We start from the raw sequence: 15,643 nt of genomic DNA on the forward strand, positions 1-15,643 counted from the left end.
CCTGTAGCCAATCATTTTAACCTTGTGGATCATTCACTATCAGATTTGAAGATTTTCCCCGTGGAACATGTTTCAAAGGAAGAACTACTGGACTCCAGGGAAAACTTCTGGATGTACCGTTTAAAATCACTGCATCCAGATGGACTGAACATTACTGACAACACAACCTGATTACTGCATATCTCAAGAGCTCTCTGGACTGCATTGATTCCACATTCCAAATGGAATCTTCACTCATGATGCTTTTTGAAAATTCAGCTGTCATCTGTGCAGCCACAGAGCAAACCATCTTGTACTACCTGAGGAAGGCGGAAGCTGAAACGTTGTAGTGGAAATATATTTTTGTTCTTTGGTGAATCTATCTGTTTGAGTCACTTCTTTCTTGGATATTTTATTTCTTTGTGACTCATTGTATCCTTTGGGATCCAGATTTTTGCCCTGGCTGGCTGTTGTTTTCTTGTGATCCTTCATCTTCAAGTATATCTATCTATATATATATATATATATATCTATATATATCTCTCTCTATATATATAGGTATATATATATATATTTCCTGTTGTCGTTACATGGGATATTATTTTCGCTTTTCCTCCTTTGTGTGTTATATATTATATATTCTAGATGATCCCAGAGGTGTTAACATTATCTCTGGCAGTTTTTTTCTTAGGACAAGAGTTGTTTCTCTAGCAATAGCTGTTGTTGTCTTCGACAAATTTCTATTAAAGCATTGATCAGTTCTATCCTCATCAAAGTTGGGTTCTTGGATCCTCCTTTTCTCTGTATTTTTACAGAGCCGGTTTGGCTAAAATAATGGCTTTCAACTGCAAAGAGCTATAGCTCAGTGCCATTGCCTGTTGACTCTGGTTCCCTAAGTCCTGGCAGAGCATAGGTTCAGATACCACTATGGGAGCAAGTAGTATTTATGTTTATATTAGCAGTTGTCTTTCGACAAATATTTGTTCCACTGCCATCGGTGAAGCTATTCCCATGCTTTTCAATGCCTTAATGACTTCACTTGCCTGTCGTCTTTACCACAGTTCTTATGGTGTGTGGCAGCCCGGGCTGAGACAGCTTCCCGGGCGCACACACAGCCGCACCCGAATACTTCACAGGTCTTTAAAAGACCATTTGCTTGTAATGAGGCTTTGTTGTTTTTTCACCCCTTCTAAGAGCCCCTGCATCTCCACTGCCTATTGCTGGAAGAATTAGCCCCTCCCAAATTTGGCTTTAGCTGTGCCTCTGACCTCTTCTCTCTTGTTCCACGACCGGCTAGTTCTGGTCAGGGATTTTTAGTAGGATCAGTTTGCAGATCCTCCTCCGGCCATGGTATTACTATGGTATCTGATGCAAAGGTAAAGAATCTGCGGCTAGATGTCTCGATCAGATGAACAAGTTGCTTACTTTGGGTAACGCCTTATCTGGCAGAGACCGGATCTAGCCGCAGATTACTTTCCGATCCTCACTACCTCCCCGTTCTGCGAACTGGTTTCCTTTTACCTAAAAGATCCCTTTCTTAGCATTGAGATTCCTTCCTTGGGGGTTCGTTCTTACTTCACACAAAGATGTTCCTTTTTTTTGGCACACTTTTTCCATAGGCAGTTTCTATAAGTGGCTCCGCGATTTTGGCGCGGAAAGTAGTCATGGTAGAAACTGACATCAGCGCGTCAAAGGTCATGTAGACTCCGTCGACATCACATCCAGTGGACGACGTCACTACGGAGTTTCACGACTCCCTCTACCGACACGCAGAGGTACTGCTGAAATAATTTCTGGTTCCCGTATGGCACCTGGGGAGAATTCAAAGGTAAGGAATCTGTGGCGATATCCTGTCTCTACCAGTAAAGGCGTTACCAGAGGTAAGTAACTTGATTGTTTAATACATGTTTTAAGGGGTCCAAATAAAACGATGTTTGTAAATCAAACGAAACAGGTGACTGATGTTTTTTTTTGGGGGGCATCAAATGTTTCCACCACTTCGTGCTTAGTCCAGCCTTCTCCTGACATCAGATGCCTGCCCAGGAAGCCTCTGCGCCTGGTTCCCATCTTCCGATTCTTTATTCTGCTGTTTGGTCTGGAAGCATCTCTGAAATCTCCACAAATGTCGAAAGAAAACAGAAAGGAAAAAAAGTGTTGTCAACGAAAAATTTAAGATCTAGAGGAAAAGCATCACGGCACAGAAGTAAGTGTAACACGTTGAAGGCAGACGAGAGAAGGCCGTAGAATACATGGGTCGGGCCCCCCTGCTCTGAGTAGGATGGAGAACACTTCTGCCTGGAGTGCCACCACAACTTTGCCCTGGGAGACAACCACCAGGTGTGTAATCTCTATCTGCCGTGAGACCACAGCAGCGAGGGCTCTGAGGCTTGTGCAGAGTTCAGACCAAAAGCGTTGAGAGCAAGTGAGAAGCAAAGATCGGCACTCTATGCCATGCAGTGGCAGAAGGAAACTCCATCGCAGATAGACCTCAATCTGTCGAGCAAGGACAAGATCACTGAAGGGAGAGGGCTGGGACATCGAAAAAGAGGTCATCGATGTCAAGCAGGAACAAAGTAATCAGGAATAAAAGCATAGAAAGGTTACGATTAAAAAACAAGGAGCAAAAGAAAGCAAAAGTATGGAAATGGGGAGGAAGTTCGAAAGGGCAGCTGCACCACAATGGCGCATCACAAGCTTGAATGCCCTGCATAACAGTTATGCCCACCAACACTGGGAGGAGATGCGGAATTAATGAAACACCTGCCAGAGCAATACCAGAAGAGGGCGAGCTCCTTCGTGGAAGAGAGAAAGAATATCTTAAACACTTACTTAAAATCAGCATTGTAGTGAACAAAAGGGAAAACCAATAGTCCCTTGTGGGCTTTGGTATCTATTATAAGGTAAATGAAGTTGCCAACATGGGAGTCATTTGGAAAAAACAATAGTAATAATGCTTGGTTATTCAGTGATGTCCTAGAGGGACATCGCAACTTAATTAGTTAAACCTTATAGGGGAAAACGTTAAATGAAAATGCTGAATAAATCAAAGCAACAGGTGTATATCCATTTACAAATTTATATTGAAGTGAAACAAAATGGAATATAGGGGTTCAAAGTGAACGATAGCATATAATACTTTGACAATGTGCTGTCCACGTAAACGTTACCACCTAACTCACGTGTAAACTTCCATCTCCATTCACAGAATCCTGCGATTTACCACTACCACAATTGAGCACTGTAGGCACTTCACACTCCATGCTATTTACACGTCTGCCAAGCAGTGACTTAATATATACTCAGTGAGTACATTTAATTTGCTCTTTTGACAATACTTTTGTTTGCAAAGAGCATAGTAATGATTATTAATTTTCTCCCTAATTCTTAGCCATTCAGACCATCCTAGATGCAGCCTAATTGGATACTCCTATAACTGAGGGGCTTAGTTGCTATCTAGCTGACCATAGTAACTTTCAGCTCTATGGTATAGCATTGCAATGAGCACCATTTTTCCTCACGTTTTCTACTACTAATGCACTGACGGGCTTTCATGAAGTTACTGTCACTACCACTTCATTTGTAGTGCAGTCTTCTGCATGAGATTTTTTTAAAATAACACTCTAGGGATAGGCTTGACCCTTCTTTTCTTTTTTGACACCGTCTATCTGGGCACAACGTTCTCCATTCCTTTAAAATCTCTTCCAAATGGCTTTTTGTTTTTATCGTTTTTTTAAAGCGGTGATTGTTTCTTTCCTCACCATTTTCAGTATTAGAGCCGTGGTCTATTCCTTGCTCCTCTATTCACTATAGGTGTATTATGCCACAAACAGGCAATTGTGTCTGACTTATTATAGCTTTGATCCTCTTTTACTGTTTAGAGCGGAGTCCTTCTCTCTAAGTCCTAAATATGGTCTTGTGGATACTTACTGTATGAGACCTAAACGTCGACATTCAACCCATCTCTCCCTTGGACTACTCACATCACTCCATCAATCTTTGTTTCAATACTAAGATGGACATTCTTTTGTTGAATTGAGAGACCATGACATTTTCATATGCTAAAAACATCAAGGTTTAAGCTAAGCTCGTTCCAGCTCCCCCTGCAACAGTTCTCCTGTCCAGCATGCCCGCAGTCCTCTACCCTCGGCTACCTGCTGCCCTCTGTTTGTGTCTCCTCTGCTCGTTTTTCTGCTCTCCGTTTTGCCTTTACTGCTTGTTTTCCTGCCTTCTGTTTTGCCCTATTCAGCTCTGTTTTGCCTTTTCTGCTTGTTGTTCTTCACTCTGTTTTGCCTTTTTTGCTCTTTTTCTCTGTCATCTGTTTTGCCCTCTTCCGCTCTGTTTTGCCTTTTCTGCTCATTTTCTTCTCTCTGTTATGCCTTTTCTGCTTGTTTTTCTGCGTTCTGTTTTGCCTTTCGGCTTGCTTGTTTTTCTGTCCTCTGTTCTTCCTTTTTCAGCTTGTTTCTTCCCTCTTCCGGCCGTTTACTCATGTCCTGGCTTTTGTTATGTTATGTTATGTTAATCGCACTTTTAGAGCGCACGGTTACCCTGGGGTGTCCTGGCGCTAAGCACTGGCTACTGGGGAAACTAGAGTGTATGCTACTGGGAGAAGAGCCATGTCTTCAACCCCTTCCTGAAGGAGAAGAGATCCGAGGACAATCCTAAGATGAAAAGGAAGCTCGTTCAATTGCTCTAGAGGCACAGATGATAAAACTCCTGCCTCCCCAATTGACCTTTTTAAAAGCGAAACTTGCACTTGTTTGGCTCCAGTGGACCGCAGCATTCTTCCGGGGACATACCATTGGAATTTGCACCTAAGGAACTCAGGACCTGCTCCATTAATGGCCTTAAAAACGGCGCATAGTGCCTTAAAGCGTGTTCTTTGTTTAACCTGGAGCCAGTGCAATTTCTTGAGTTTCTCTTTTACTGAGACAAATTTCAGCGTTCCTGACAACAATCTGGCAGCTGCATTTTGGGCTAGTTGGAGTCTATTGATGTGTTGCTTTTGGGCATTAACATATAGGCCATTAAAGTAATCCAGGCGCGACATTATGAGGGCCGTTACCCCTGTCTTGAGACTGCTTTCAGTCAAAAGAAAATTAATTTTTCTTATGATTCTTAGGACCAGACAGCATGCTGAGATCAACATACTTATTTGGTCACCCATGGTGAGTTTATTGTCCACCAATACCCCATGGTTTTTTGCTTTCCTTGTTGGTATGGGGCAAGAACCAAGGTCATCCAGCCACCATTTAGGTGTCCACACACGAGGATTGTTCCCAAACTTTATGACCTTGGACTTGCTAGAGTTCAATTTTAAACAATTGGAGGACATCCAGCCCAAGATTGCACTCATACAGTCATGGAAACGCGCCCCTGTTTCCTTTTCCCCACCCTCAGTCAGTGACAACACTATTTGTGTGTCGTCAGCGTAGGAGGTGAGTTGGAAACCAAAAGACCTGATAACTCCTGCCAGGGGTGCCACATAGATATTAAAGAGCGTTGGGCTAACTGATGAGTCCTGTGGCACCCCACATGGAAGTGAATACGGTTTGGACATATTACCGTCCAGATCCATAGTTTGTGACCTATCAGATAGAAATTATTGTAGGAGTTTCCCTGCTTGACCTTTGACTCCAACATCAGACAGCCAGTCCATCAACACTTTGTGATGGACCGTGTCGAAGGCCGCAGACCGGTCCAGCAGGATCAGTATGGCATTGCCTCCCTTGTCTATGGCCTCTCTAATCTCCTCCGTGGATTTCAGTAGGGCCAATTCAGTGCTATGGTCTGCTCTGAACCCATATTGGGATGGGTCCAGAGAGTTGTTAGACTGAATGCACTGAGTTGGATGTTCATTGCCTCTTCCAGAATTTTGGCAGGGAATGGGAGCCGTGAGACCGGCCTTTAGTTATTGGGATCTTTAGGATCCAGAGTCTGTTTCTTCAACAGGGGAAGAACAAAGGCCTTCTTCCAAATTTTGGGAAATATGCCCGAAGTAAAAACGGCTTTCAGCAGGGGCATAAGTGCTGTTCCGATCACTTCTGGAATTTGTTTAATAACCCGCACAGGGCACGAATCGTTGGGGGCTCCTGAGCGGATGGAATTCAAAACATTAATCGTTTCTGATATCTCCAGGGGTTTAAATTGGTCAAGTGCCAGTGGAGGGCAAGGATTGTCCAGTCCATTCATATGTGAGCGTGCCTGTGCCTTTTTGTTGGCTTGGATGAATGAGGAGAACATGATTTCTACTTTATGTTAAAAAAAGTCGGCAATTTTATCGCAGAATTCTGGGTTGCCCTGGCTTTTAGGAGCATTAGGGTAGACAGTTTTTTAATGGTTTTAAAAAGTTCCTTTGAGTTTGATTTGGCTAATGCTATTTGTATTGTAAAACACTTTTTTTTGCTTCTAATAGAAGCTGCTTATAAGTGGTGATGCAGTGTTTATATCTTTACTTATCCGCATCTGCATACCTTTTACGCCATACCTGCTCTAATTGCTTGCAGGCCAGTTTTTTGGCTCTAAGCTCTTAAGAGTACCAGGGTGCTGACGGTTGAGCCCGTTTAGGAGTCCACTTTTTTTCCAGGGGCTAGGTGGTTGCAAGTTGTACCTAGCCATTGAGTATAGGCTACCTTGGCATCATCCACTCCCAGCGGAAGAGGGCGCATTGAACACCTCAAGGAATTTTCAAATTTCTTAATGTCCAGTCTTCTCCAGGCCCTAGTTACAATCTCCTGGGTGGGTTTTATGCTGGCTAAGTGGCCCCCATAACTGTTCAATTCAAATTGAATGGCACAGTGGTCAGACCACGAGAGCAGGAGAACTGAGGTGCAAACTAAGTCACAGTTATTCGAATATATCCCATCCAGGGTATGTCCTTTTTCGTGAGTCGGGGTCTTCACCAACTGCTTGAGGTTTCCAGCCCCCATAATTTGCTCCAATCAATTGGTATCAGGATCCAGGGGGATTTCCAGATAAAAATTAAAGTCACCCAGTCCGCGCCAGCGTGCTGGCTAAATATCCTAGCGTCCGGCCACTAGACCACTAACAGACAAAATGGCGGTCCGCCGGTTCGATCCCCCTCCATCCCTTCAACTTCCCTTGTGCAAAGTGGCAGTGCAAACAGCAAAATATCAGCAGGAGAGTTTAAAATAATAGCAAAGTAGTTAAAATCGTCAATTAAAATACAATTTAGGGCCTCAGATCTCAATAATGCCCTCACCTGGCGAGCATTGAATGCAGCTTCGCCCAGGGAACCAGTGCTGTACGTCTACGTGCTGTCTAAATAGCCTAGCGTCCGACCACTAGACCGCAAACAGACAAAATGGCGGTCCACCGGTTCGATCCCCCTCCCTCCCTTCAACTTCCCTTGTGCAAAGTGGCAGTGCAAACAGCAAAATATCAGCAGGAGAGTTTAAAGTAATAGCAAAGTTAAAATCCTAAATTAAAATACAATTTAGTGCCTCAGATCACGATAATGGTCTCACCTGGCGAGCATTGAACGCAGCTTCGCCCAGGGAACCAGTGCAGCTCGTCCGCGTCAGCGTGCTGGCTAAATAGTCTAGCGTCCGACCACTAGACCGCTAACAGACAAAATGGCTGTCCGCCGGTTCGATCCCCCTCCCTCCCTTCAACTTCCCTTGTGCAAAGTGGCAGTGGCAAACAGAGACCTAGCACCCCAGCGCCCAGATGCCCCCAGGAGTGTCAGGGCTGCACTCTACAAATGCCGTACGATTGATCTATTGCTGTGTACAACACATTGTCAATGTACTATATACTATCATTACCTTTGAACCTCTATATTCCTTTTCTGTTTAATTTCAATATAATTTGTAAATGCATATACTCCTGTTTCTGTGATTTATTCTGCATTTAATTTAATGTTTTTCCCTATAAGGTGTAACTAATTAAATTGTGATGTCACTCTAGGACATCACTGTATAATCCAAGTATTATTACTATTGAATTTTACAAATAACTCCCTTGTTAGCTTCTAAACTCAGCATTGCACTCAACTGACAGACCGAGTATACAACCGGTGGTTGGTAAAACCTTAAGGAGGCATGCGCGGCTGCGAATTTCAAGATTAAAAAATTAAGCCCAGGCCGACATCATCAACACCCCTTTCAAAGGGAAACACCCGTTTGAAAGTGCAGTGTATGACACACTACAACAATTAAAGAAAGATAATGACCCAACAAAGTTGATGGGAGTCCTGCAGTTTAAAGCACAGCAGAGAAGGGGAGTCACCCTCACCAGTAGGCGGACGGAAAGAGCACGCTTCCAAGCTTTCACAACACTTAAGTCATGCACAGATACCAACGCAACAATGGCAATGCCAAGCGCCACAGGGACAGCCCTTTCTTGGGGGAGCGAAAGGCAGAGGGCAGTCGTCCAGAGGGGCAGCAGCAAGCAAGTGACTTACAAAGCCAGATGCCCCACCCACACACAACACCTGTGGGGTAAAGAATAGCAGTCTTCCTGCAGGAGTGGAGGGAGGTTAGAGACCGGATGCTCAACATCATCAAACATGGCTATTCCATAGAACTAGAAAAACACCCACCAAAACGGGGCCCAAAGAAGACAACCCATACAAAGGAAGAAAAAAACTTTCTTTGCCAAGAAGTAAAGAGAATTGCTACCAAAGCATGCAATAGAGAAACCACCCCTGAAGGAGATCAACCAGAGAAACTACTCAACATATCTCCTGGTACCAAAACCAGACAAATCGCTACAGCCCATACTAGACCTCCACTTCCTAAACAAGTTCATAAAGACAGAAATTCAAAATGACGCTACAAGAGGTTATCCCACAACTCCAGGAGGAGGATTACATAGCAACCACAGACCTAAAAGGCATGTAGCTACACATTCCAATGAACCACAGACAAAATAAGTTTATACTCATCATAAGAGACAAGGCACACCAACAATTCAGGGTACTACCATGCAGAATAAAATCAGCACTCAGGGTATTCGCAAAGTGCTGAGCGGCCGTAGCGGCGCATCTAAGTAGAGAGGGAATACACGCATGCCCCTACTTAGACGATTGGCTGGTAAAGGTGAGTTCCTTCCATAAGTGCAGAGACAGTATAAAACCAGTCTTGACGACACTCCACAGGCTGGGGTTCTCCATAAAAACTAAAAATAAATCTCCCTCGCCAGAACAAGAAAAGCTCTTTTTGGGAGCGAGAATCAATACAACACACACAAGGTGTTTCCATGAGAAAAGAGGGTACTGGCGATAAAGCAAGAAGCCCGCCAATACCAGATGGTTCAGTCTCTGACAGTAAGGTCTGGGGGAAGTTACTGGGAACAAAGGCTTCCTGCATACCTGTAATACCACATGCAGACTTTACATCAGGCATATCCAGGAGTGGATTCAGAGCCAATGGTCACAAGCGACGGGGAGTTGGGAAAAATGTAGTGGTTGTCACACAAAGAGTACAGAAGAAAATGATGCAGTGGAACAGGGTTAACATAACAGTAAACAGGGTGAACATAACAGTAGGAAGACCCCTCATGCTAACAACTCCAACAGTGATCTTCACCACGGACACCTCACACATGGGATGTGGAGCTCATATGGGGAAGCTCAACATCAGAGGACTCTGGAAATCAGAGGAAGCAGTACACACACATATACTCACTGGAACTAAGGACAGTGTTTCTAGCCATAAATGCTTTTCAGATTATAGTTATGGGGAAAATCCATACAAGTTCAGACGGACAACATAATGACAATGTTACGCCTTAACAAGCAGGGGGTCGCAAGATCCTTTGCTCGTTCAAAGCAAGCACTGGAGACATAGAGGTGGGCCATCCAGAGACAGATTACCATAACAACAATACATGTACCAGGGTTGACAATGTAGAAGCGGATAATCTGAGCAGGCAAACATCCGCCTCACATGAGTGGGAGCAGTGATACAACAGGTGTTCCAAAGATGGACGACACCAGAAATAGGCCTGTTTGCAACACCAGAAAATGCAAAATGGCAGTTATTCGCATCCAGACAACCACACCGCCGCTCCCTAGGGAATGCATTGTTGATAGGCTGGTCAGGGATTTCGGCATATGCTTTTCCCCCCATCCCACTTTATCACTGGTGATGAACAAGTGAAAATGATCATTGATGACGTTAATACTCATTGTCCCCTGTGGGCAAGACAAACCTGGATCTCAAATCTGATTCAGATGGCACACAACAATGAAGAGAAAAAAAAACAACAATGTACAGAGACTGCCAGCGTAACATGACCTGCTTTCCATGCAGGGGTGGAAGTTCTCCACCAGGAGCCAAACACCCGGACTCTAGCAACATGGCTTCTGAGGGCATAGATTTAGGATATTTGGGCCTTCCAGAGAAAGCAATGGGAATACTCAGAGAAGCAAGACGACTGGCAACAAGGAAATGCTACACAGCCAAATGGAAGAGATATACAAGATTGTGCCAGAGATCTGGCCTTTTCAAGACAGGACACTACAGTCATCGGATACCTTACACACTTGCTAAACAGTAGTCTAACCTACATGTCTCTGAAGATTCATCAGGCAGCTGTGGTGGGCTACACAAGTGGATACACCGGAAGACGCCTCCTCACTACACCAGTGGTCAAATGGGTTCTAGAAGGGGCCAAAAAGATAGCTCCACCAACGAGTGCATCAAAGCCCATGTCGAACTTAAACATGGTGCTTACTCAGCTGATGAAAGAATCATTTGAACCACTTCACAGATCCGCCCTAATGTTTATCATGCTAAAGACAGCATGCCTACTGGCAATAACATCACTTCACAAGGGGAACGAGCTGCCAGCACTCCTCATTCAAGAACCATACCTGCAAATACACAAGGTCAAGGTAGTCATGAGGACCAACCCACGCTTCCTGCCAAAGGTAATATCCCACTTTCACATAAACCAAACAATCCAAATACCAAGTTTTTTTCAAGAACCAAGACTCCGGCAGAAAGAGCACTACAAACACTGGACCCTTGCAGGGCGATAATTTAATACCTGGAGAGAACAAAACCATTCAGAAAAGGGACACAGTTTCCTTGTATCCTTGTTTCATTTGTAGACAATAACGAGGGAAAACCAGTTACCAAAAACACCATTGCAAGGTAGATAACTCAGACAATTCAAATGTGCCAAGAAAAAGCTGGCATAGTGCTAGACACTAAACCAAGCGCACACTCAACAAGAAAGAAGGGAGCTACCTTAGCCTTCCTGACAAATGTCCTGCTGAGCGATATATGTATGGCACCCACATGGTCGTCAGTTCACACATTCACAAAACACTACTGCATCAATGTCCAGGTGAATAGAGAAGAACAGGTGGGACAGAAAGAACTGAAACATTTATTTGCAAGCTCAGCCACATCTCCAACCCAACACAGTGAAGTAACCATTACAACATCAATGCACAGCATGTGAATCCAGAAAAGATTGACCCTGTAAAACAATGTGTTTACTTACTGGTAAGAGTAGTTTTGCAGCTTAAAGAATTTTCTGGATTCACGTGCAACCCACTCACCTCCTCAGGAAATGAGACGAGGCAAAGTAAACAAGGACACAGATAAGATAGAAATCAGGAGGAAGCCTATGGCACACTAAAATGTACAAATAATTGCCAGAAAAAAGAGTCTGAAGATGGCGGCCCTGCGCTAAAGATTCCTGCGTGCCCGTCTGACTTTAGTAGAAGGCTGGACTAAGCACTAAATGATGGATACAGTTGACGCCCAACAACAACAAAAACCTCAAAAAAGGAAAAAGGGACTACTATAAAGGGAGAGTTCTGGACCCAAGGACCAGATGGTGAAATAATGCACAGCATGTGAATCCAGAAAATTCTTCAAGCTGCCAAACTACTCCTACCAGTAAGTACCCATTTTGTTATTCCACATCACTTTTAAGAGCACAGAGAATCTCAGCTGGGCCTTTGGCCCCAGTTCCTTCTGTTCACACCTCCCCAGCTGCCATTTTCTTTCCTCTGTAGCACAACATATGTCCGAACTAATTTCACATGTGCACTTTTTATCGGCAAATAACTTTCTTTGACACAACTCACGAATTTCTTTATGATTTAGTTCAGAGATGGAAAACCAACTTTTAATCTCCTCCGAGATACTTCTTAGAATACTCTCATCACATCCCCTTCTGCCGGCCCTTTGCCTGTTTCTTGTAATGACCAATCCAGGGGTTTGCAGTAGGTAGGGCCTACAGCCACTGCTGCGCCAGACTCACCTTCAGTCCATCTTTCACTGGCAAGTTGAAATATAGCCTCAACCCATCAGAGTGGGATATTAGGGTCACTAACTTCCCCCTGTTCTTCTTCATCCCTCCTCATTACTGCAGCCTGAACAGACCTTTGCAGACCCTATATAGTTATATAGGCCCATCAAGCTCTTAAAACTCCAAGTCCTTCGGTTTTACAGCATCTAGGTGCATCTTCGACTTGAAAGGAACAACTTTGTGTTCCACCCCTGATTCAGAGGTCCCCCAATCGTGTTAGACATTCCGAATGAAGACACCTCTTGCTTGGTATCAGCTCTCCCTTTTTGATGGGAACCGACTTTGTGTATCCCCTTAACTGAACTGCCACCCAGCAGATCCTCTGACTTCTGATACCTTTTCGAATTGAAGGAGATTTTTCTGGGATTACAAAAGAAAAAGGAACAAATGATGGACGGAATGTTGAACAATGCAAACATTCACCCTCAGTCACAAAGGTCTGGGTTTTATCCATCTATCTTTTGCTCACCACGCTTTCCCAGTTTGGACCCAGCCATATGCAAATCAGTCTTGACCCTGTTCCTCATGGTAACAGTCCAGCCAAGATATTTGTGACTGAGGATGAATGTTTGCATTGTGCAGCATTGTTTTTAGTGCTGGGCCTGGTTTTAGGGCTCGGGAGGGAGGGGCAGATGTCAGGGCTGAGAGTCAGTTTTAGGGCTCAGGGCTGGGGGACTGGGAAGGTGGTTGTTTTTGGGGCAGGGGTTTAGAGCTCAGAGTGGGGAGTTGGGGTAGTCTTAAGGGATGGGGGTGAGTGGTTTGCATGGCTGGGGTATCAGGTGTTAGGGGACAGGGCAGAAGGGCTCGGTGTGGGTTATCAGGTGTTAGGGCACAGGGCAGAAGGGTTGGGGTGTGCACAGGGCAGAAGTGCTGAGGTGTACACTTTACCACACATATCCCTTAGGATCTCATGACTTTAACAATGAAAATCATTGTAAAGTTGTGCTTTGTAAAGACGCGGTTGTGGTTCAGACAGCATTGTTTAGGCATGCGTGGTTGTATCATACAACCGGACGAAGCTGCTTCAGAGTTTTATCAGCACCACCGGCCAGCGTGTAGCAGCTGTTGCTAGAAAAGTGTCCAGATCCAATCTTGCTCCTGGGGGAAACTCAAAAGTTGAGGAATCTGTAGTTAGAAGTATTGATGGGAAGGGTTTTTACTTCTCTGCATGCAGGTGTAATCTATTTGTGAGGCAATGATTATATGGAGCTTCCCTTTCTATTTCTCTCTCTCTCTCTCGATATATATATATTTTACAAAAGTTAAAGCTATCATCTGTGATTCATCCACTTGGGCATGTAATTCACATAAACGTAAGCAGAAGAGAAAGTCCCATGGGGAGAGCTATTTGTAGGAGTAAATATATTGTGTTTATTTGCCTTTAAATATATTTAATCTATTAGACAGATCACACGGGGGCGAATAACAGGTGCACATACTGGTATGTGGTTTACGTTTATGATTGTACAGTCTGCAAGGCATGGAAATCTGAATGTTTGTTGTCGCAAGGAAAGGGTTCCTTACCATCACTGCTAATGTTCCCTTCGTTGTCTGTTTTTCTTACAGTTGGAAGAGGCAATCAAAGCTGGCAAAGGTGTCGCTGCCGCTATTGACCTGTGTCGTTACCATGGAAACAAGGCCTTGGAAGCCCTCGAGGGCTTCCCTCCCTCGGAGGCCAAGTCCGCCTTGGAGAACATCGTGTATGCGATCACCAGATTCTCCTGAGATTACTGAAGTCATATGGGGAGACACCCGCACCTTAAATTAATATATAGAAAATCAGCGAGAGGACTAGACCTGGTGTGGACGGCGACGAAGAGAGGGTGGAGACACCTCCATAACATCTGGGGGATCTTAATTCAAACTGGTGGCTTCATATATTTTTGTCACTCACCACACCAGGGAAGGAGCTTGTTTTCCTTCGGAACTGCAGCAAACAAAATCAGAAAATAAGGTCAAATAGTTTTCACTTGTCATGCCAGAAGCACACTTGAGGCTGCACCGGCAGAAATAATTAATGAGCCTCCCTCCTGTGACCTCAGCAAATGGACAGGAAATAAGTCCTTATTGATTGGACATAGCCGGGGATGGCGCCAGCGCGGTGGCCTGTGGTTTCCCTGCTCCAGAGGACAGGGAGGGGGACCCGGAGGAGGGGGCGCGCGCCGAGCTGCAGGTGTCAGGCGCGCTCTCCCAAGCAGCCGGAGAGAGAAGGCGAAGTCGTCGAGAATTAAACGCGCACATTTATCAATGGAACAGAACAGAGTCCAGACAGTGAACTAAAACAATAGAAATCGTTTCCGTCTGCAGTGCTGCTGGGTCTCCTTACGCTGGTTAAAAAAAACTAATGTCTATAAATGAACTTGTGATTAGCTTTTGTACTAGATGTGTTGGAAATCCTACTGATTATTTAAAAAAAAGAAACGTGTGAAGGGACTGTTGGTGTGTATTAGATGTGCGGGGCTCTGATGACGGAAGTTGGCTGACGCACCTGTGCCAAATATATCAATTCGTCTCTTTGCAAAGGAAATACATATTTTACTCCATCGATGCTTTACGGTATCACAAATGCATTCTTGTCATATTAATTTCCACAAACCTTTGACTTCACCTGAGAAGATGTTTATTTCTTCCAAGTCTTTTGTAACTTGCTTTGATATAGTCTCTTGTCAGATGATTTGACCCAACCGTTGTTTTCTCCTCAGGAAGATATTTCTTTTTTTGAGCCTTGCTTTGATTTCAACAGACTGCAAAATGTGTCAGCTTTTGTTCCAAAGTAATTATCTAAGGTGTGCTGTCTGTACTCTTATGTGATAAGTGTCAGACGCCTACTTTTCCTTCATTCACCGCTTCTCCCAGAAAGTGTAGGACGTGACAAGTTTTTAACCTTAGTTTGTCAGCACTTGAAAGTCTGGAACCGCAGCAGGCCAATGACAGAAACAATATAAGGTGTATCGCAAGCCTGCAACCCGACACTGTCTCTACTTTGTCCATTGGAGATGATTTTTGTGGTTTGCATGCATGCAACCCGAGAAGGCCGTTGACAAGAAGGCTGAGTTTACATAAATGATGCAGATTGAGACTCAGCTACCTTTCTTCCTTCTGTGGTGTAATTACAGCCCAATCTGGAGACAGCCTGCACAGCAAACAGATTTCATTACATCGTTCACTCAAACACTTAGCACAGTTATTTCTGTTAAACTGTCCTCCTCTCTTGCACCCTCCCACCTGTGTTGGAACTGATTTTTATCGAGGATTCACTTGCTGAAGCTATTCACTTTACATTTAGGTACATTTGACCCACCTAATTTTCATGGTCGCCAAATTTGCTGGATCTTGTTAGACATAAGCGCAGTAGTATGTTTGCTTTATTGCT

At 44.2% G+C, this 15,643-nt stretch overlaps 1 protein-coding gene across 2 annotated transcripts in view; it reads left to right on the forward strand.

The window, feature by feature from the left end:
- The window catches only part of PDSS2 (decaprenyl diphosphate synthase subunit 2), a 675,726-nt gene extending 660,373 nt beyond the window's left edge, over nt 1-15,353 (forward strand). For both annotated transcript variants that reach the window (XM_085611218.1, XM_085611219.1), the window contains one exon: nt 13,837-15,353. In XM_085611218.1, the coding sequence (XP_085467344.1) occupies nt 13,837-13,995 (159 nt within the window). In that variant the 3' untranslated portion in view covers nt 13,996-15,353. The remainder of the gene's footprint in view (nt 1-13,836) is intronic.
- Nucleotides 15,354-15,643: the final 290 nt, after the last annotated feature.

This window comes from Triturus cristatus, chromosome 6 (genome assembly GCF_964204655.1).
Source record: "Triturus cristatus chromosome 6, aTriCri1.1, whole genome shotgun sequence".
NCBI lineage: Eukaryota > Metazoa > Chordata > Amphibia > Caudata > Salamandridae > Triturus > Triturus cristatus.